This window comes from Hemiscyllium ocellatum, chromosome 1 (genome assembly GCF_020745735.1).
Source record: "Hemiscyllium ocellatum isolate sHemOce1 chromosome 1, sHemOce1.pat.X.cur, whole genome shotgun sequence".
Classification (NCBI taxonomy): domain Eukaryota; kingdom Metazoa; phylum Chordata; class Chondrichthyes; order Orectolobiformes; family Hemiscylliidae; genus Hemiscyllium; species Hemiscyllium ocellatum.
Window position 1 is genome coordinate 64438968 of NC_083401.1, and position 23740 is coordinate 64462707.

The 23740-nt window shown below is 39.4% G+C and overlaps 1 protein-coding gene across 1 annotated transcript in view; it reads left to right on the plus strand.

The window, feature by feature from the left end:
- The window catches only part of pik3c3 (phosphatidylinositol 3-kinase, catalytic subunit type 3), a 131611-nt gene extending 111694 nt beyond the window's left edge, over window positions 1-19917 (plus strand). Inside the window, exons 22-25 of the mRNA XM_060829750.1 lie at window positions 2598-2766; window positions 10690-10780; window positions 18756-18881; window positions 19371-19917. Coding sequence (XP_060685733.1) covers window positions 2598-2766; window positions 10690-10780; window positions 18756-18881; window positions 19371-19385 — 401 coding nt within the window. The 3' untranslated portion in view covers window positions 19386-19917. The remainder of the gene's footprint in view (window positions 1-2597; window positions 2767-10689; window positions 10781-18755; window positions 18882-19370) is intronic.
- Window positions 19918-23740: the final 3823 nt, after the last annotated feature.

Genomic DNA, 23740 nt, shown 5'->3' on the forward strand with positions numbered 1-23740 from the left:
AAAGCACCCTTTGTCTGCTACTCTCTGTCTTCTGTGACCAAGCCAGTTTTGTATCCATCGAGCAAGCTCACCCCAGATCCAATGAGACTCTACCTTCTATTGCCATAAGGTATCTTATCAAATGCCTCAATAAAGTCGATGTAGATAACATTCACTGCCCTTCCCTCATCAATCATTCTTGTCACCTCTTCAAAAAAAAACTCAATCAAGTTGGTTAGACATGACCTTCCCCACACAAACCCATGCTGCCTATCTTTAACAAGTCCATTTGCTTCCAAATGTGAATAAATCCAATCTCTTAGTATCTTTTCCAATAGTTTTCTCACCATTGACGTCAGGCTCATCAGCCTGTAAATGTCTGGATTATTCCCTGTTTCCCTTTGTAAGCACACAAACAACATAGCCATTTTCCAGTCCTCTGGAACCTAGCCTGAGGCCAAAGCGGACACAAAGATGTCTATTAAGGCCCTAGCTATTTCACTCCCTTGCCTCTAATAGTACCCTGGGATAGATCACATCTGGCCCCGAGGAATGTCTATCTTAATATATCTCAAGATATGCAACACTTCCTCGTTCATTATGTTGACCTTTCCTTAACTTCAACATTACTCATATTCCCTTTCTTCGATGAATACCAATATAGGTCATTCTGTTATAACACGTGTTTTGTCGTCGCGAATTCACTATAACACAATTGACCAATTGGGGACGCTGTTTCTACAGGGTGAACTTTTAGCATGTGTTGGCTGTAATGTGATTATAGCATCAACATTTTAAGCACTGTTTCTAAAGCACAATTTTTCTATAACATGGGGTTGTACAAGAATGCAACCATCACGTCATAGAAGAACTGACTATGTAAGGAATTTTCAGGGCTTTTTTCTCCATTTCCATGGTATCATGTTAACTCAAATTACCTAACTATGTCACTTAAGTTTCCTTACTTCAATGAAAAACTTAACTATTTGGACAAATTGTTTTTGAAGTGGAGCATTTCAATAATCCAATAGCCCTTTCAAGGCTATTCTTTTAATAGGTAACCTCTAATTTCTTGTTTTCCCATTTTCAGAAAGGCTTATTGCTCGAAAATAGTGAATATCTCTAAATGTATTTCCACATATTCCACTGCATTATAAATTTCCAGATGCTATGTATATCTGTATTCTCGAGTTTAAATGATTGATCTCAACCACTGTAATCCATCAGCTTCCTGCGATATGTTTGTCAGCATTTATAGTAAATCGTTTCACGAGGAAGATCTTGTAAGAACCCTCTGATAGTAAATGGACAGCTCTGACCAGAAAACACAAGGAGCCTTGTTTTCGTTCAGTCTGCCTTCAAGCAGGTTTTGATAAACCTTTAATCATGAAATAATGAAAGGAGCTCAATTAGGTTTTAAACAACTGAGTTGGATATGTGACTGTCTCTGGTTAGCGTTGCACCAATTGTCTTTTTTTTTGCATGTAATATTATGCTTTTTGATTAATTCTCCAATGTTCTTTGGTATAATATATAATAATGCATTCATTATTTGTGCTGATGCTAAACAGACATGAGTGAATCTATTGATTACAAATAGTTTAAAAAATACATTTTCAAAACCATTCAAATTCTTTCTTCAAAGGTATTGTCTCGTTTGCTCTATTTTTGTTCTAGCAGCAAAAATAATGGATTGAATAAGGTCAGTCACTTGAAGCTCAGGTGACTGGAATACAAACAGTTAACATTGAATCTTTTGCAACCATTTTTGTGTAGCTAGTGTTAAATTGGTACCCAAGGGAAATGTGCAATACTGTTGGACAGCACTCATTTCTAGAAAGATTCTTGCATGAGTGCTCAGAATGAGCCCATCATTCAAGATTGGCAAAAGCAGGGACTGTGTAATGGAGAACATATTTGAGTGTACAAAGGAAACATTAATAGTTGGGTAGTCAAATCTGTACCTGATCTGTAAAGTACAAATAGATCAGCATTCCAGTGTTCCGTATTTTGCATGCTGCAGGTTAAGATTAATCTTTCTGCATTATGGTAGCAGTTCTTGTGTTGAGGATAAATTGATCTGTTAAAAGCAAAAGGGAGATGAATCCTATCTAGAAAAGATCTTTTCATTTTGCTGGAGGGCTTGCTGAATTGAATAAGGAATAGAATTGATTACAAATGTAGACTATCTCAACCCGCAAATAAATCTGAGTCAAGAAGAAAAGGGAATGTTTTAAAAAATGCATCCATGATCATCTTTCATTCAGAAGAATTTTCTACCTAACTGAAAATGGGGTCCACATTAGCCCCCCCAACCTCATTCCCGTTTTCTAGGAGACAAAGACTTTGATAAAGGTCTAAAAACATTGTCCAAAAATGTCACACATGTCTACACTCATTCAAAAGTCTACTTAAGTAGTGTAAGATACATATGTAAAATAAGTATCTTTAATGTTAGGTTGTCAGTTGACTGTGCCAAAGGTTTGATAATGAGCCATTGCACTTGTCATTTTCTTTATTTGATCATCACCTCAATTTTGAAGTGATGCTGCTTTTTAAAGTAAAAAGCTTATGGAATGCTAAGATGATTAATCTATGCTTGACTTGTACTGTTGCAGGGAAATTATTTCACATAGACTTTGGATATATTTTGGGTCGTGATCCTAAACCTTTGCCACCTCCCATGAAATTGAGTAAAGAAATGGTAGAGGGCATGGGTGGAATGCAGAGTGAACAGTACCAAGAATTCCGTAAACAATGTTATACTGCCTTTCTGCACCTGAGAAGGTAAATGTGTCTCAATTTTCATTTCACTACATCAAACTAAGGAGAGCTTACTTTTTTTGAATAAAAACCATTGAAAATTATCTGTTTCAAGTTTGTCTTCCCTGATTTGTAAGTCTAGCCTTAATTAAAAGTTATTGAATTCAAATCGAACAGCAATTATAGAATGTCTTGTACATCTTCATGACATCGCAGAAATGGTTCACAATTAGTGAAGTACATTTGATGTTTTGTTGCTTATAAAATTAATAGTCTGTTGTGCTCTCAGTCCCACAAACAGCAGTGAGTTAATTAGCCAAAAAAAGCTCCTTTGATAGATCTTCTACTTCTAACCAAGAGGGATGATGAAGACTAGTGTCAATGTTGTCTGAACTATAAAATCACCAAACTCTGTGTTTTAAAGTGTCACCCTAGATCATGTGTTCAGATATCTGGAGAGAGGCTTTAAACCTTGAGCTTTTAAGGTCAGCACTGAATCAAGCTTTAACCTGACTGTTGATTAAACATTTTTGAGCAGAAATTATTTATATTAATGGATATGATGCATATCCTCTAATAACAGAGTTATAAGTTAGTAAGCTTGTCAGAGTTTATTGCTTAAAAATTGCCAATTTGTGAAAATGGCTTTTTTCAGTTCCAGTGAAGAGAGTTTTGAGAAGATTTGTAGCTCAGGTTGAGGTTCTGGATGTAGATTTGCTTACTGAGCTGGAAGGTTCATTTTTAGACGCTTCGTCACCATATTAGGTAACATCTTCAGTGAGCCTATGAATGAAACACTGATGGTAAAGCCCGCTTTCTATTTATATGTTTGAGTTTTCTAGGTTGATTATGTCATTTCCTGTGGTGACACCATTTCCAACGGTGATGTCATTTCCTGTTCTTTTTCTCAAGGGGTGGCAAATGGGATCCAAGTCAATGTGTTTGTTGATAGAGTTCTGGTTGGAATACCATGCTTCTAGGAATTTGTGTGAGTTTCTATGTTGAGCTTGTCCTAGGATAGTTATGTTGTCCCAGTTGAAGTGGTGTCCAAGTCAAAGTGGTGTCCTTCCTCATCTGTATGTAAGGATACTAGTGAGAGTGGGTCAAACAGTAGCCAATGTACTTGAAAGACCATATACGGACAACAAACAAAACTAATGTTATTTACAAAATACTTTGCAAGTACTGTAACAAACACTACATTAGATAAACAGGCAGAAAACTAGCCACTAAGAAACATGAACATCAACTTGCCACAAACGACATGACCCACTCTCACTATCCTTACATACAGATGAGAAAGGACACCACTTCAACTGGGACAACATATCCATCCCAGGACAAGCCAAACACAGACAAGCATGAGAATTCCTAGAATCATGGCATTCCAACCAGAACTCTATCAACAAACACATTGACTTGGATCCCATTTACCACTCCCTGAGAAAAGGAACAGAAAATGACATCAATATAGGAAATGACATCACCAACCATGGGAAACTCAAACATATAAATAGAAAGCGGGCTACATCGCCAGTGCTTCACTCGGAGGCTCATTGATGATGTTACCTAGTATGGTGATGAATAGTCTGAAAATGAATCTTCCAGCTCACTAAGCAAACATACATCCAGAAGGGCAAATCATCCTCTATTGGCTTTTTCTCTTCAACAAAATTTGTTCACAGAATTTTTTTTTACTTTCAGATTTCTAGAATTGATTTTTTTTTAAATCTTTTATTTGTGGTTGTTGGAACTACTGCGTTTACAGTAGACATTAATGACTTGAAGGAAGTGAATATTCTGTAACCAAATTTGCAGATGACATGGAAATAGCTGAAAAGTCAGGTTACGAGAGTAACGCAAACAGTTTACAAAGAGGCGTTGAGAGATTAAATAAGTGGGCAATAAGTTGGAGGAATATCATGTGGGGAAAATGTGCTGTTGTTCATTCTGGAAGAAGAATATAAATAGAATATTACTTACTTGGAAAAAACAACTACAGAAAGCTGCAATGCAAAAGGATGTAAGGATACTTGTGCACACAACATACAGAGCTAGTACACAGGTGCAGTGGTAATCAGGAAAGCCAATGGCCTGTTGGCTCTTATTTCAAGGGGTTGGAGTATAAGATTAGGGAAATTGTCGTGCAGCTGTACTAAGACCGCATTTAGAGTACTATGAACAGTTTTAGAGACATAGGAGCAGGAGTCGGCTTTTCAGCACCTTAAACCTGCTCTTCCAGTCAATAAAATCATGGCTAATCACTGGCCTAATTCCACATGACTGCCTTGGGTCCATATCCCCTTGCTTCATAAAAAATTGTCAATCTAAGATTTAAATTTAACAACTGAATTAGCATTGAGAAAGAGAGTACCAAGCCTCTATTATTCTTAGTGTGTAGAATTAGATAAATGTGAGGTGCTGCATTTTGGGAAAGCAAATGTTAGCAGGACTTATACACTAAATGGCAAGGTCCTAGGGAGTGTTGCTGAATACAGAGATCTTGGAGTGCAGGTTCATAGCTCCTTGAAAGTGGAGTTGCAGGTAGATAGGATAGTGAAGAAGGCGTTTGGTATGCTTTCTTTTATTGGTCAGAGTATTGAGTATAGTAGTTGGGAGGTCATGTTGCAGCTGTACAGGACATTGTACAACCTATCGGAAAGAGGTTGTGAAACTTGAAAGGGTGCAGAAAGGATTTACGAGGATGTTGCCAGGGTTGGAGGATTTGAGCTATAGGGAGGGGCTGAACAGGCTGGGGCTGTTTTCCCTGGAGCGTCGGAGGCTGAGGGGTAACCTTCTCGAGGTTTACAAAATTATGAGGGGCATGGATAGGATAAATAGACAAAGTCTTTACCCTGAGGTCGGGGAGTCCAGAACTAGAGTGCATAGGTTTAAGGTGAGAGGGGAAAGATATAAAAGAGACCTATGGGGCAACTTTTTCACACAGAGGGTGATATGTGTATGGAATGAGCTGCCAGAGGAAATGGTGGAGGCCAGTACAATTGCAACATTTAAGAGGCATTTGGATGGGTATATGAATAGGAAGGGTTTGGAGGGATATGGGCAGGGTGCTGGCAAGTGGGAATAGATTGGGTTGGGATATCTGATCGGAAGAATGGATTGGACTGAAAGGTCTGTTTCCATGCTGTATATCTCTATGACTCTATGACACTATAAGTGCTTTCTAATGTCTGTCCTGAATGGCCTGACCCTAATTCTAAGACTGTAACCCTGATTCTAGAATTTTCAACTATATGAAATAGTTAATCCTTGTCTGCCACATCTTTGCCTGTTATATCCCGAAGACCTCTTAGATCACTATTTAATCTTCTAAATTCTAGAAAATAGAGGCCTAACTTGTCGAATCTCTCCTCATTCTGTAACCCCTGAAGTTCTGCTGTCATCCTTGTAAAGTTGCATTGAACTCCCTTCAGGACCAAAAGGTGTAGTGCCCAGACCTGCTCACTATGTAGGATCAAACTAAGGTTTTGTATAACTGCAGCATAATGTCTGCATCCCTATACTCCAGCCCTTTAGATGTGAACATTCCATTAGCCACTTTGGCTATTTTCTGTGCTTGTTTGTGGCATTTTAAAGAGCTATGAATCTGGAACTGCAAATCGCATTAGAAATCCACTGAATGTAATTTTGTTCCTTCTAAACAAAACCCTGAACCTATCATTTTTCAGTCCAAAGTGGATAACTTCTCACGTGCTCGTATTAAAATCCATCTGTCACGGATTTGCCAATTCATCAGTGTTACCAATTTCCTGTTGTAATTTTATGCTGTCATGAACAGTGTGTATGTTGTTGTCCAATTTTGTATCATCAACAAATTTGGATATTTTGACTTTTTAACCCATTATCCAGATCATTAAAGAGTATTATAAGTAGTTAAGGTCCTAACACAGATCCCTGTGGAAAACTAGTCATGTCCTGTCAATTTGAGTACTTACCCATCATTCCAACCAGTTTCCTGCCCATGTCAGTAATTAGCCCTCCTGTTAATTTTTTTTTAAAAAGTCATTGGACTTGCACCTCAGGTAACAGTCTCTCATGTGGAACCTTATCAAAAAATCAATATTCATTATCTTAACTCTGCCCACCACCTTTGTTACCTCTTCAAAAAAACAAGTTTGTCAGATATGACCTACCTTTTATGAATCCATGCTAAGTCTTTTGGAATAACTGACAACTTTCGAGTTGATCAGTTACCTTACCCTTGATTATTGACTCCAACAACTTCCCCAGCATAATTTTTTTGGTTCCCTTACCTGAGGAAAAATATCATTTCATTGGAGATAGTTCAGAGATGGTTCATGAAAATAGTCCCTGGATTGAAGAGGTTGTCTTATGAGCAAAGGCTAACCAGATTGGGACTCTACTCACTGGAGTTCAGAATATGCAAGGTTATCTGTTTGAAATATAGAAGCTTGACAAGAATGTTTCCCCTCATGGGGAAGTTTAGGACCAGAGGGTATAGTCTCAGAATTAAGGGGTGCTCACATAAGACTGAGATGAGGAGGAATTTCTTCTTTTGGAGGGTTGAGAGCATTTGGAACTCCTTGCTACAAAGAGTTGTGGGACAGAGTCCTTGCGTATATTTAAGGCTGAGATTTTAGAAAAAATCTTGATCAGTTGAGGAATTCAGGGTTGTGGCGAAAATACAGGAAATGTATACGAGGACTGTCAGATTCAGCCATGATTCAGTTGCATGGTGGAGTGGGCTCAAGAAGTCAAATTGCTGATACGTGTTCCTATTTCCTATGGACAGGAAGAACCCTATGTGCTAATGTATTACTTGATGGCAATATTTACTCTGAAGTAAGTTAATAATCTGAAAATCTGGAGTTATGGCCATCAAGAGAGATGGAATGTTGGGAATAAACATACATTGAACAAATTTGATGCTGCTATTTGAGTGTATCCTGATGTTTGGCTCGTGAATTGTCTGTCTTCCTGCATATTTTAATGTTTTTTTAGAATACTCTGGCTTGAATCAAATCAGTGCTAATAACATATTAAAAAGGCAAAAGCTTTCAATTCTAGAAATCTGAAATTGAAAGGAAAATTTTATGAACAAATGTTGTAAAAGAAAAAAAATGATGATAATTTGGTAAGTTAAGCTTCACTGGAACAAAGGTAGAACATTTTAATGAGGTTGGAAGAAAATAAACCAAAACTATATGGACAGCTCGCTAGGTCAATGGATAGCACAGTGGCTCATGGGTAGCATTGCTGCCTCACAGTACACAGTTCCCTCTGGCAACTAGCTGTGTCGGGTTTGAACATTCTCCCAGTGTCTGCATGGGTTTCCTTCGTGTGCTCTCGTTTCCTCCCACAGTCCAATGATGGGCAGGTTAGGTGGATTAGCAATGCTAAATTGCCCATGGTGTCCAGGAATGTTTAGGCTAGATAGATTAACCATGGGAAATGCAGGGTTACAGGGATGGGATAGGGAGTGAGTCTGGGTGAGATGCTGTTCAGAGGGTTGGTGTGGACTCACTGGGTTAATGGCCTGCTTACATCCTTTAGGGATTCTACGATACATCAGTCACCAAGTAAGCTATTTGATTATTTGCTGTACAAGCTACCATAATACAGTACTGTTGACCTTAAGTTAAAAGAAAAATTTTAGATCTATATTGAAAGAGAAGGGAAGAAACAAAGGACAAAATTAATGGAAGAAATGAAATAAGACATTTGTAACTAATATTGGGGACATATGAAATGAGTGTTAAGAATTAGCTATGGTTAAGAACTGCTTTGTAACAAAAATAATTGATGGTTGATTAAATTAAGACAATGGTGGATTGAATATCTGCCTTGGAGGAACGTATCTTTTATGACAGAGCAACAGAATAGACAGCTTGAAACGTGCAGAAGTCAAAATGGTCACCATACTAACTAATTCCAGTGAGTGAAAGACGTAATTTGTTGAAGAACAGCGCCATTTAATATCCAAAAAATGAATGCCCTTTTTAGCTAAAGTTTAAATTTTTCAAAGATTTTATTTGACATGTTTTAGAAGGAATGCATTGTGAATGCATAGATATAAGTTTTAATAAGGTTTCTCATCAGCAAATCGGATACACTAAGAAGTCATGATGTAACTTTTTATTGTTGTTTGGAGAATTGACTTTATGTAAAAATGAGAGGAAGCCATAAATTTGAAGCTTTTTAAAATGAGAAAAATTATAAGCAAGCTAACAGTCAAGGTTTATGTTCAAATCCTTACTACTATTAACTGGCCTCGAATGAATGCAAAAAAAACACTATTCCTTCGTCTGCAAACTAGCCAAAAGTCAGAAGAGGGGCAGGTAATGAACAATTACAGAATATTCAGAACAAAGCATATCCTTTGAATAATAGAGCTAACTAGCAAATGAAATCAATAGAGAATGGTCGTGAGAGACCAGATCGTGTGGGTATTTTCAGAATTTATTTGAAATACTGCAACTGTGTTTCCCCGAGTAGGGTCTTGCAATTATTAAGCAATGTCTTTAAATATTGCTGCACAACTAAAACATGAGGCACAATTTTGGCTACTTTTTGTAAATTTATATAGCACAGTAAAATTCTTGTCTGTCACTTCTAACTAATGAATAACTACCATTAAATATAATGGTTTTTAATGGTTCCAACTATGATTCTGTTGTTTGACCTCTGAACTCTGATAACATTCTAAAACGCTAGTTCTCAAACTGGCTCGAAGTTAGAAGACAGAGGGTGGTGGTGTAGGGTGGTCTTTCAGACTGGAGGCCTGTGACCAGCGGTGTGCCACAAGGATCTGTGCTGGGTCCACAGCTTTTCGTCATTTATATAGATGATTGGATGTGAACCTAGGAGGTAAAGTTAGTAAGTTTGCAGATGACACCAAAATTGGAGGTGTAATAGACAGCAATAGTGGTTACCTCCGAGTACATTGGGATCTTGATCAGATGGGCTAATGGGCCAAGGAGTGACAGATGGAATTTAATTTAGATAAATCTGAGGGGTTGCATTTTGGAAAGGCAAATCAGGGCAGGACTTATACACTTAATGGTAAGGTCCTGAGAAGTGTTGGTGAACAGAGAGACCTTGAAGTGCAGGTATGGAGTTCTTTGAAAGTGGAGTCACAGGTAAATAAGATAATGAAGAGGGTGTTTGATATGCTTTCCTATTGGTCAGAGTATTGAGCATAGGAATTGCGAAGTCATGTTGCAGCTGTTCAGGACATTGGTTCGGCAATTTTTGGAATATTGTGTGCAATTCTGGTCTCCCTGCTATAGGAAGGATGTTGTGAAACTTGGAAGGGTTCAGAGAAGGATGTTACCTGGTTTGGAATCTTTAAGCAATAGGGAAAGCCTGAGTAGGCTGGGGCTGTTTTCTCTGAAGCACCGGAGGCTGAGGAGTGACATTTTATAGAGGTTTATAAAATCATGAGGGGCATGAATAGGATAAATAGACAAGGTCTTTTCCCTGTGGTGGGGGAGTCCAGAATGAGAGGGCGAAGGTTTAGGGTGAGAGAGGACAGATGTAAAAGGAATCTAAGGAGCAACTTTTTCATGCAAAGCATGGAGCATGTATGGAACAAGCTGCCAGAGAAAGTGGTGGAGGCTAGTACAATTACATTTAAAAGGCATCCGGATGGATATATGAAGAGGAAGGATTCAAAAGTGCTGGCAAATGGGACTAGGTTAATTTAGGATATCTGGTCGGCACGGACAAGTTGCATCACAGGGTCTGTTTCCATGCTGTACATTCCTATTACTGTATCTGTGTCTTGTAAACTTAAAATCTTCACAGCATCTGGTTTTAAATTTAATACTTGCAAAGTTACAAATCATTAAACAAACTTTCCTCCTGTAGGGACACATTTTTGAGTTGAAATAAATAAGTGTAAATGTTTTGAATACATAGCAGATATTAACCAAAACCTTACCAAAATATTTACTGCTTTTCCAGATACTCTAATCTCATACTAAATCTGTTCTCGCTAATGGTAGATGCCAACATTCCAGATATTGCTTTGGAACCTGACAAGACTGTGAAAAAGGTAATTTAAACACTGCTAAAAAGAGACAAGATGGTGAAGCTTTTTGTCTTGTACTCATTAGAATCAGAAAATAAACAAACTTGCGAAAAGGTAAGCCATTTTATACAGCATGAGAAGAGGGTCTTGATTGCTTCACCCATCATTGTCATGGTGAATTGTTAAGAGCAGTTAACTGTCAATCTTAATTTTAAGGCCAGGCAATTAGATTCTGTCATTGTATTGCAATGAGAATACAGTTGAGATTGGCTGTCTCTGTGATCCCTTACAAGTGCAATGTATGTACAAATTCCTTTTGCCTACATAAAACATATATTTATATATGCAGCTTCCAGTACATGCAAATGCATCACACATTATGCCTGACTGGTGATGTTAAGTTGGTTTCCAGTGTAACACTTAGCACAGTCCAGATGATGTAATAACTGATTTCCAATATTAGAATCAGCATGAATGGTGGACATACTTTACTGAGGCTTGGAAACATCACTCTATAGTTGAACACAATTGACACGTGCTTGCAGTGACTAATCAATGGGATGTGGTATTTGATATGGTCTGTCAGACTTTGGGATGTACAGTCTTCATACCTGGCATCATACCTGGCTAAAATTCCTGTGTCACATTACTCTTTGTGTGCTAGGCAAAAAAGTCTTTTGGCTTGACAGCAGTATCCCATTAGTGGAGGAAACCACTCATGGGTTTATTGCATAATAGCAGCATGAGACAGTTAACCTCACCTGGGTGTTCAGATTTCTGAGACATATTCCCCTTCTAGGGTTTCTAAAGTAATGTTCGCCGAACTGGGCGTTTTTGTTGCAAACATTTCGTCCCCTTTCTAGGTGACATCCTCAGTGCTTGGGAGCCTCCTGTGAAGCGCTTCTGTGCTGATTCCTCCAGCATTTATAATGGTTTGAATCTGCTGCTTCCGATTGTCAGTTGCTGTCCGCTGCAGTGGCTGGTATATAGGGTCTAGGTCGATGGAATAGAATTTGTGGATGAGTGTCATGCCTCTAGGAATTCCCTGTATTATACATTGACTATACAGGGGACAGATGAAAATCTTTCAGGTCATGTGTAACCTTGAAACAAGTCACTTAATTTCCTTAGGAGAAAGTGAGGTCTGCAGATGCTTCAGGAAGGGCTTATGCCCGAAATGTCGAATCTCCTGCTCCTTGGATACTGCCTGACCTGCTGCGCTTTTCCAACTTAATTTCCTTATCACTGCCTAATTGTTTTAGGAAACTTTCACAATTTTACATTATACAATTATTCTAATATCGTAACTGAAATCTAATTCTTTTGGATGCAAATCAATAATGGTGTTTATCAGTAATTATGACCTTTTTAACTGAGATTGATTTGAAATCTTAAAATACAATTCCTTTGAATTCTATTTTAATATTCATTTTACATATCGTAAAGTATACAGACAGGTTCTGTTGCCAACCCTATCTATGCCAACCAACAAACACCAAGCTACACAAATGGTATTTACCTGAACTTGGTATATAGTCTGTTATGTCCTGACATTTTAAGTGCTCATCGAGATGATTCTTAAATGTTGCAAGAGTACCTGCCTCCACTACCCGCTCAGGCAGCTCATTGCACATTTCGATCACCCTTTGGGTAAAAACATTTTTTTTCTCTAATCTCCTCTTCCAAACCAAGACTTCACCGTAAACTTGCACCCTCTGGTCTTAGACACATCTGCATTAAGGAAACCATTGTCATGATCTACTCTGCCTATTCCTCTCAATTTTGTATACCTCAGTCATTTCCCACCCACCCTGCCCAAGCCTATCCAGTCTCTCTTTATAATTTGGACAACATCACAGACGACATCTTAGCGAATTTCCAGTGCGCACTGTCCAGTGCAGTTACGTCCTTCCTGATAGTGTGGCAACCAGTTCTGCATGCAGTATTCCATCTGGGCACGAGCCAATGTTTTATAAAATTGTATCAGGACTTCCTTGTTTGAATATGCCTGGCTAATGAAGGCAAGCATCCCATATGCCACCTTCATCATCCTGTCTATCTATGTTAAACACCTCCAGGTCCCTTTGTCCCTCAGTACACCCTAGGGATCTACCATTCATTGTGTATATGCTTCCCTTATCAGACATCCCAAAATGTACCAATTCTCACTCTCGGCATTAAATTCCATCTACCATTGCTCTGTCCAATTTACCGACTGTAGCCTAAGATAATCCTCCTCACTACCAACAGCACTACTAATCTGCAAGCTTATTAGTTGTACCTTTTACGTTGACATCCCTAAGTTGCTGATATTAGTTGTCTCTGTGCTACACTGTAGGTCACAAGCTTCCAATCATAAAACCATCAGCTGCTTTTGCCTCATATTTGTAAGTCAATTTTGGAACCAGTTTGCCAACTTGGATCCCATCTGGATGGACTAGTCTTCCATATGGGCCCTTGTCAAAGGCCTTACTGAAGTCGAAGCTGGAATGGAACCCGGCACTGAGCCACCATGCCACCTGTATGGGGCATTAGCAAAGTTGAAATTCCTTACGACTCTAACCCTGTTTCTCTCGAACCGTTCTGTGATTTATATATCTACTCCTCTGTCCCCAGTGACGGTTGGGAGGCCTGTAGTATAATCCAAACAAGGTAATCACCCCTTTTAATTTCTGAGCTCTACGCAGGTGGCTTAATTTGAAGCCCCTTCTAAGATGTCTCTCTTATTACTGCAGTGATAGTTTCCTTTATCGATAATGCAGTGCTGGCCTCTCTTACTCCTTCAAGGAACAGGAAACTCGACGTTTCGGGCATAAGCCCTTCATCAGGATGAAGGGCTTATGCCCGAAACATTGAGTTTCCTGTTCTTTGGATGCTGCCTGACCTGCTGCGCTTTTCCAGCAACACATTTTCAGCTCTGATACTCCAGCATCTGCAGACCTCACTTTCTCTCTTACTCCTTCCCTATCACTTCTAAAGCTTCTATACCCTGGAATGTTGAGCTGCTAGGCCTGCTCTTCCTTCAACCATGTCTCAGTGATTGCAACAATACCATATTCCTACGTGCTGATTATGCTCTTATTTTGGAGGAGAAAGTGAGGACTGCAGATGCTGGAGATCAGAGTTGAAAATGTGTTGCTAGAAAAGTGCAGCAGGTCAGGCAGCATCCAAGGAACAGGAGATTCGACGTTTCGGGCATAAGCCCTTCTTCAAGAATGGCTTATGCCCGAAACGTCAAATCTCCTGTTCCTTGGATGCTGCCTGACCTGCTGCGCTTTTCCAGCAACACATTTTCAGCTATGCTCTTAGTTTATCCACATTACCAGTCAAGCTTCTTGCATTAAAATAGATGCAGTTTGGCTTTCTGGACCTCTGCTATGCTGATATCTTCTCTGAGGAGAAAGTGAGGACTGCAGGTGCTGGAGATCAGAGCTGAAAATGTGTTGCTGAAAAAGCGCAGCAGGTCAGGCAGCATCCAAAGAGCAGGAGAATCGACGTTTCAGGCATGAGCCCTTCATTCCTGAAGAAGGGCTCATGCCTGAAACGTCAGTTCTCCTGCTCTTTGGATGCTGCCTGACCTGCTACGCTTTTCCAGCAACACATTTTCAGCGATGTCTTCTCCACCGACTTCAGTATCTGATTGGATCCTGCTCCTGATTTACATCTACTGTGTACCTGCCAAATCAGTTTAAACCTCCCCATCAGTATAGGAGGACCTATCAGCATGAATATTGGACTCCTTCCCACTCAGATACAACCTGTCCAGCTTGTATAGATCCCAACTACCCCAGAAGTTGTTCAAATGTTCCAAAACTGTAAAGCCTTCCCACCTCTCCCTTTATCCATGCGTTCATCTAATGTATCTACCTATCCCTGTACTCCGTGCATGGCTCTGGATGTAACATGGAGATTACAGCTTTAGTCTTCCTCTCTTATCTGTTACCTGACTCTCTCAATTCCTGTTGCAGAACCTTATTTCTTCTTTTAACCATGTTATTGATACCAAAAGGAAATACGAAGGATGTTGTGAAACTTGAAAGGGTTCAGAAGAGATTTACACGGATGTTGCCAGGGTTGGTGGTTTTGATCTAATAGGGAGAGGTTGCCTAGGCTTGGGCTGTTTTCCCTGGAGTGTCAGAGACTGAGGGGTGATCTGATGGAGGTTTATAAAATCATGAGGGACATGGATAGGTAAATAGACAAAGTCTTTTCCCTGGGGTGGTGGAGTTTGGAACTAGAGGGCATGGGTTTAGAGTGACAGGGGAAAGATATAAAAGGGACCTATGGGGAACTTCTTCACGAAGAGGCTGGTGCATGTATGGAATGAGCTGCCAGAGGAAGTGATGGAGGCTGGTACAATTACAGCCTTTAAAAGGCATCTGATTTGTGTATATGAATAGGAAGGGTTTAGAGGGAAATGGTCCAACTGCTGGCAAATGGGACTAGATTAGGTTAGGATATTTGATCGGCATGGATGATTTGGACCAAAGAGCATGTTTCTGTGCGGTGCATCTCTATGACTGCTGTCTGTTCACATATGCACCCCCCCAGAAAAAAACACTTCAGAATGTCTTGCAGCTACCCAGACATCCCTGACCTTGGCAACAGGAAAACAACATCCCATTCGAGAGGCTTGTTTGCTGCCATAGAACCGCCTGTCAGTTCCCCTTACAATTGGATCCCCCATCACTAAAGCCCTCCCCGTCTTTCTCCTCCCTGCTATGCAGCAGTGCCAATTGTGGCACCACAAACTGAGATGTTGCTGCTTCCCTCAGTGACCAATGCCCTCCCCAAACAACAACCACCACCCCCCCCCACACAGGGCATTCCTGCACAATCTACCTGTGTTTACTCGTCTTCCAGCTGGCCACCCAACACCTTTCTGCCTGTGTAGGCCTTACTTGTAGTATAACCAGCTCACTAAGCATGTTACCCATGATGTTTTCAGCCTCATGGTGTTCTGCAGAGTCCATCTGCAGATTCAGCTGCTGCATGTGGTCCATCAGGAGTTGCAGCTGAATGCACTTCCTGCATACGTGGTCACCATGGCTACTTAACATGTTCCTGATGTTCCACATAGTGCAGGAGGAGCACACCACAGGGCTGAGCTTTCCTGCCATCGTAAACTGCATCAACTACAAACAATAAACTTGGAGCCAATCACTCAACCTTGCCCACTACTCATCAAAGCGGATTTCCTTTTCGCTCACGCATAATGACTCTCCCAATCTAATAAACAAGAAACGACAAAAAAGGACTTTACACTCTTGTCTGTCTCTTTTACTTTTCTCTCGGTGCTTAAATCTGCCCTGACATCATTACAGGAGCACCAGCCCTGAATTCACTGAAGGCTCGATCTGCTCCGACTGAGCTCTGTCATTTATATTTAACAGTGGCACGGTGGCTAGCACTGCTGCCTCACAGCACCAGGGTCTCAGGTTCGATTCCAGCCTCTGGCGACTGTCTGCGTGGAGTTTGCACATTCTCCCTGTGTCTGCATGGGTTTCCTCCCACAATCCAAAGATGTGTAGGTCAGGTGAACTGGCTGTGCTAAATTGCCCATATTGTCAGGTGCATTAGTCAGAGGGAAATGGGTCTGGCTGGGTTACTCTTCGGAGGGTTGGTATGGACTGGTTGGGCCAAAGGGCCTGTTTCCACACGGTAGGGAATCGTAAAAAAAAGATTACAAGGGGAGCTTTTCTGGGTGTTTGGTTTAATTAACAGAAGGATTCAGTGTCGTAACAATTGACCATTCATAAAAATGGCTGAGGATGCTTTCCTGGAACATTTCAGTGATATCCTTTAGGTTGTGGTGATCTAGGTTTTCGACAGTCTTGTCTATATTCTATGTCAGCATTAACTAAACGAACTGGAGTAACCTTTCTGTTTGAACCACTGCCTCCCAGTCAACCACCAGACCTCACAATTGTTCGTGCTTCTTTGATCCTAGCTTCAACCGTTCGCTAGTTGGACATCAAAGGTGGCTCCTATTGTTACTCCTGAATTATTTCTGAATTAAGGCTACAATTGAGGTCGGAACTTGTACTTAAATGTTTGAGTGGGCTGAATTTGGCAGTATTGATGACAATTTTTGTAAATGATTGATAGGGTGGTAAATGATTCTGGTTAGCTTGTTTTTATGGTCAGGATAAATGCTAAATAATATTTTATTACATTAGGTACTGTCCTAGTTGCATTGGGAGCACTTTAGATCAGAGGTTGCCAAATCTGGCATACAGGTAGGTCTTTAGTGCTACAATGAGATTTTGGCAGAGCCTTTGACTTTTGCAGTGTTCATGTACCCAACTGCTGCTTAACAACATGTGGAATAATGCACCAAGTTATCTTGATACTCACACGTGTCTATCGATTCATTGGTATTCATTTACTTACTGTCATGTGTGTTACAAATACAGTGAAACATATTGTTTGGTATCACCGCTGTCTGGTGCCATCTTAAAACACAGATTTTAGCAAGATACAGGATATAACACCAAAAAATAAAGCAAAAGAGTCCATCGCATTTCTTCCTTGTTATGCCTCACAACAATCATCGCCTCCAGTGTCTTTGAGCTTTTCCAACTTGCCACGGGATCGCCTCCACTTTGCAGCCATCATTCATACACTGCCACTGTTACCGCAGCTGACTCACTGCCGGTCCCCTATCACAATTGTGGACTGAAGCCGCCTTCCTCCTCCAAGCCCCACTGATGCTATTTTTGAAGAACCTCAGGAAGAGACCAAGATGATCATCCACTTGACAGTTTTGGCCAATGTGTATAAATGGGTGCTGGATACCAGCATTGTTGAAGACAAAAGATTCCATATTCAACTTGAAATGATTTTGTTTTATTTAAATTGTGTAACATTTTATGCTTAAGTGCTTGTACAAGTGAAGGTGACCTTCATGTTGTTCATAGTAAGAAATTCTGATTAAACTCTGTTTATGTGGTAGGACAGATGTAAGAGTTAATCACTGTACCAGGATACTTTGATTAGTCTAGTACAGACATCTGGCGTGTTAAAATTTAAGCAGTGAATTAGATGAGCTGAATGAAAAATGGAATACCAGAAGTGCTAGTATGATAATGAAGTGTAGACAATGAATCAAAATTTTGATTTTTTTTGGTCAGCATAACTGGAATAAAAGGCAAACCTGTAACATGCAATGTTTGTAAGTGTAAAGTGTATATAAAAGATTCAAAGATGCTTTTTTGAAACCTTACGTAATTTTAGATTATAGAATAAAACTTTTAAAAAAGCACCATCACTTTTTAACTGTGGCTTTCTCTTTAGGATGTTTGAAGTGAAAGGCATGTTACCTGGTTATGCTAGGGCAAAAGGAAGTTTTTATCCGAGGTGTTCCTCAGAACATTCTATTCCGGCTAAGATCGATTATTTTGCATGTCATTGCACTTAATGCTCATGTATTTAGGGTCTACTTCCAGACACAAGAAAAGATTGAAAAGTGAACTTCCCCATGCTATAAGCAAACTATAAAAGGCGAGCTCTTACGTAGAGTTTTATAAATTAAATATTTTCTTGTATGTGAGATAACATCATTGTTCAATTCATTCAACTGTGAAATATCAAAGCTTTCTAGCACTAATAGAAGGTGACTATCGTAGACTACATCTCATTGGCATGATAATAGTTATTTGTGCAACCATTAAGTCTTTTTAAAATGTCTTTATTTATAATTTTTGTGCCTTGTTAATCATTAGCAGTATTAGTTGTTGGAAAAAAGTAAAAGCTACTTTTGTTATCTTGCTAATAAACAATTTTCCAGTGTTACAGTAGTGCAATTATTGGATGTTTCAGAGAAAACACAACCCTAGTAGTAACTGGAGTTCTTCATTCCCCCAAATAAAGAGGACTAGACATCTTTGTATTAAAATTATCCTAATCTGCAGTTAGGAAAACTATAAGTTTAAAAATTATTGATACAAGTTGTGAATTTGTTTGTATATTTATTTAAATGTGCTTATCCTTCGTACAGGTGCAGGACAAGTTCCGCCTAGATCTTTCTGATGAAGAAGCAGTTCATTACATGCAGAGTTTGATCGATGAAAGTGTCGGTGCCTTGTTTGCTGCTGTTGTGGAACAGATACACAAATTTGCTCAGGTTGGTAGAAAATAAAATTTGCATTTTTTTTACTTAAATTTTTAACTCTTAATGTAGTTAGCAAAAACGTCATTCAAGCTAATCTAGGAACATGTAAAAAATTGTTAATCATCAGACTTCCCATTCTTCCATCTTTAAGGTAATGTTTTTGTGAATTTGCTATTTTGAAATCTCATCTTATAAATTCACAGAAATTGGTCCATTTCTGGCAACTGAACTGTTTCAATGTAAACTCATTTAGTTTTTTTGCAGTTGCAACTATGTATTGACTTTAATCTAGATTCTCATCATTTTCCATATCACTTTTGACATATTTCAAGTAAAACACAATCTCAATGTTAGTGTACGCAGTGAGCACAGCTGTGCAATAAGGACTAATTTACAACATTTTCAGATTTTACTATAGCTATAAGAAAGGTGATTATAAATCAGCAAACAGGTTGTGAATTTCTAGATGATATAGCATTCAACTCTTCTGTTTCTTTTTAGTACTGGAGAAGATAAATACTGTGTTTCTGGAGAGGCTCAACATGTCATGATTAGTGAATAAGAATCTCATCGGTTTCAAGATGTGAAGGTTACTGCACAAGAACAAATTAAACTGCAGTTCCTTTCATAAATAATTCAACGCTAAGGAAACATTATGCACTATGATTTGGACAGCAAAATATTTGAGTATATATCCACTGTGCTAATCTTTTCAGTGGTCAGTAGTGAGAGGACTGAACCAAGTGTTTAGCAACATCCCAGGGAAAACTGCAGCAAAGTTATTTTCTTACAGAGTTCTGGTGGATTACTTCAAGTGACCAGTGGTGTATATTGTAACAAATTGTATTCTTTGCAACTTCTGCCATTTAATTCCAGGGGAAAATACCAAAAAAACATTTTTTTTGCATTCAAACTGTCACCATTAAAACTTTTGAACAATCTTGAAACTGTTGAATGCTGTTATTGTCTAAAGTACCATCTTTCAACTTTTACACAAATACGTTAATCTCTTGGAAAATTCACAGTTGAAGCTTTTTTTTTGTTTTTGGACAAAGTTGCATTATAGAAGTTTTTTTATAAATAATTTCAATAGTGCTGTATATAAAATAATAAATGACATCAAAATTTGTTAATTTGTGTGGTCCTTTTTGCTATTCAGATGTTATCTAATGGCTAGGTAAGATATGGAAGATCGCTGTGGATGTTGGAAACTCCTCATCCAATCTTTAGTAATATGCTGTGACTCATCACCCTCCGCATGCTTCAGCAAATCCATTACCTATCATATGTGGAACTGATTACTTATGATTAATGTTTATGGCACTGGAATTTTTCAATGTCTCAAGTACCTATGCACTAATGTAAGACCTGGATATGGCCAAGTTTGGACTAATAGTGAGAAGTGCCAAAACAACTGCTAGGCACCAACAGTCGCCAACAAGTCAGGGTCTAACCATCGCCATTTGAAATTCAATAGTGATGCCAGCATTGAATTCCTTGCCAATATTCTGAGTGAATATTGACAAAGAACTTAACTGGACCAATCTTGTGAATACTGTAGCCAATAAAGCATGTCAGATTGGTATTTTGCAACAAGTGACTGATTTGACCCCTCTCCACTGCCTGCAACAAGTCTAAATCTCAATTAATGAAACTACAGTAACACTGAAAATTTGACAGAGTCATAGAAATGTACAGCACGGAAACAGACACTTCGGTCCAACTCGTCCATGCCTACCAGATGTCCCAACCCAATCTAGTCCCATCTGCTAGCACCCGGCCCATATCCCTCCAAACCCTTCCTATTCACATACCAATCCAGGTACCTTTTAAATGTTGCAATTGTATCAGCCTCCACCATTTCCTCTGGCAGCTCATTCCATACAGGCGCCACATTCTGAATGAAAAAGTTGCCCCTTATATCTTTTTATATCTTTTCCCTCTCACCCTCAACCTATGCTCTCTAGTTCTGGACCCCCCCCCTCCCTCTCACCCCAGGGGAAATACTTTGTCTATTTATCCTATCCATGCCCCTCATGATTTTATAAAACTCTATAAGGTCACCCCTCAGCCTCAGGCGCTCCAGGGAAAACAGCTCCAGCCTAATTAACCTCTCCCTAGATCTCATACCCTCCAACCCTTTTCTGAACCCTTTCAAGTTTCACAACATGTTTCTGATAGGAAGGAGACCAGAATTGCATGCAATATTCCAACAGTGGCCTAACCAATGTTCCATACAGCTGCAACATGACCTCCCAACTCCTGTACTCAATACTCTGACCAATAAAAGAAAGCATACTAAATGCCTCCTTCACTATCCTATATACTTGCGACTCCACTTTCAAGGAGATATGAACCGGCACTCCAAGATGTCTTTGTTTAGCAACACTCCCCAGGGCTTTACCATTAAAATACATGAGGCAGGTATTTCATACAGAGGGTGGTGGGCGTTTGGAACACATTGCCAGCAGAGGTGGTAGAGGCATGCATAGTAGATTCATTTAAGATGCATCTGGATAAATGCATGAGTAGGTGGGAAGTGGAGATGCTTAGGAATTGACTGACAGGTTTAGACAGTACATTTGGATCGGCTCAGACTTGGAGGGCCAAAGGGCCGATTCCTGTGCTAAAAATTTTCTTTGTTATTAAGTGTATAAGTCCTACCTTGATTTGCTTTCCCAAAATGTGACATCATTCAGAACACCACAATCTTCTTGATTTATACTTTATGCCCATGATTATGCTTTTGGAATTTGACACATTTTGCTATATTATACACTAGATCATTGTATGAGCGGTGTGGTAGCCCAGAGCCCCAATCTGGTATTCGTTGGCAGCAGTGTTTACTTAAAATATAATGTAATGCAAAAATATCATTGAAGCTTATTCAGCAGCTCCTTCAAATTGGAGCCACTGCAAGATGAGGCCTGCAGGTGCGTGGAAACATTGTCTTTTTTCTTATCTGCAAGCATTTTTTTTTAAAAAAGAGTGAACAATCATGAGAATATAGGTTACACCAATTGCATTCCACCTGGTGTTTAGTTTTGTGGAATTATTCCTGTATAGATGCCAATATAAAAATCCATTATCAGAAATTCTGTTAAAGCAAATTATAGTAAACCAATATAACTGAGCAGATTTATCACCACATCAGTAATCTACTTGAAATGCAAAAGGGCTACAAGCATGAGCAACATCATTGATCCTAACTTTCATGGAATGTGTCATGACTAATGAGAATCTTGAGCTTTACAACCTGGAATGGTGATTAAATGGATGGTGTATGAGATAATCCATTTGCTTTATTAAAGTATGAAATGTCAATGTAACCTTAAATGTGTATTAACTCCACAAGTTAATATAGGGCTATGCTATTTGTCAAAGTTAGCATAAACTTACAGGTTTTGCGTAATCTTAGTGAAATATCAGAAGAGCAGTGTCCTCCATGAAGCATTGCAAACTGGGGTGAGTGTGCCTCCCCTTAACATGTCTGATTGGAAAACTCTGTAAGTGAACAGTGTACAACATGCACCAGACAGTATTTGCTTCAAAGTCAAATCAGCTACAAAAAAAAAGCAAAATGGAGAAAAAAAAGCATTGATTTGAGAGATGACTTTATTTTTCAAAGGAAGCTCAACATGTGCAACATTATGTTGCTCACAGCGTCAACTTTCAAACTGAACAATCTTTGGGTCAGCATATACTTAAAATATTGTGAGAAGTAGATTAAACAGATACAGTAGTCAAACAGCACAGAAACAAATGTCTAGGCCCAATTCGTCCATGTCGACCAGGTTTCCCAAATTAAAATAGCTCCATTTGCCAGCATTTGGCCTATATTCTTCCCAACATTTCCTATTCATGTCCCTATCCAAATATCTTTTAAATGTAACTGCACCTGCATCTACCACTTCCTCTGGCAGTTCATTCCACTTACAAATCATCAGCTGTGTGAAAATTTTGCCCCATAGGTCCCTTTTTAATCTTTCCCCTCAACTTAAACCTAAGCTCTCTAGTTTTGAATATCCATACCCTAGAGAAAACACCCTTGCTATTTCCCTTATTTGGGCCCTTCATGATGTTATAAACCTCTGTAAGGTCACCCATCAACCTCTCTCACTCTAGGGGAAGACATCCCATCCTATCCAACCTTACCATATAACTCAAACCTTCCAGTCTCAGTAACATCTTGGTAAATCCTTCTTCACCCTGTCAGATTTAATATATTCAGCTGCAACATAACAACCCAACTCCCATACTCAATACTATGAGCAGTGAAGGCAAGCATGCCAAACACCTTCACCAACCTGTCTATCTGTGACGACACTTTGGAGGAACTATACGCCTGAACCCAAGGCCTCTCTGTTTGACAACACTGTCCAAGGGCCTGCTATTAACTGTGTAAGTTCTGCCCTGGTTTGCCTTATCAAAGTACAACATCTCCTATTTAATTAAATTAAACTCCATCTGCCAGACCTCGGCCCAGCTGATCAAAATCTCATTGTACTCTTAGACAACCTTCTTTACTGACTATTAGACCTCCAATCTTTGTGTCATAGAATATTGAAAAGTACAGCACAGAACAGGCCCTTTGGTCCACAACGTTGTGCCGAGGTTTAATCCTAATATAAAATATAATAACTTAACCTACGCACCCCTCAACTCACTGCTATCCATGTGCATGTCCAGCAGTCACTTAAATGTCCCCAATGACTCTGCTTTCACCACCACAGCTGGCATTGCATTCCATGCATTCACAACCGTCTGTGTAAAGAACCTACCTCTGATGCCTCTTTTATATGTTCCTCTGAATATCTTCAAAGTATGACTCTTCGTACCAGTCAATCCTGCCCTGGGGAAAAGTCTTTGGC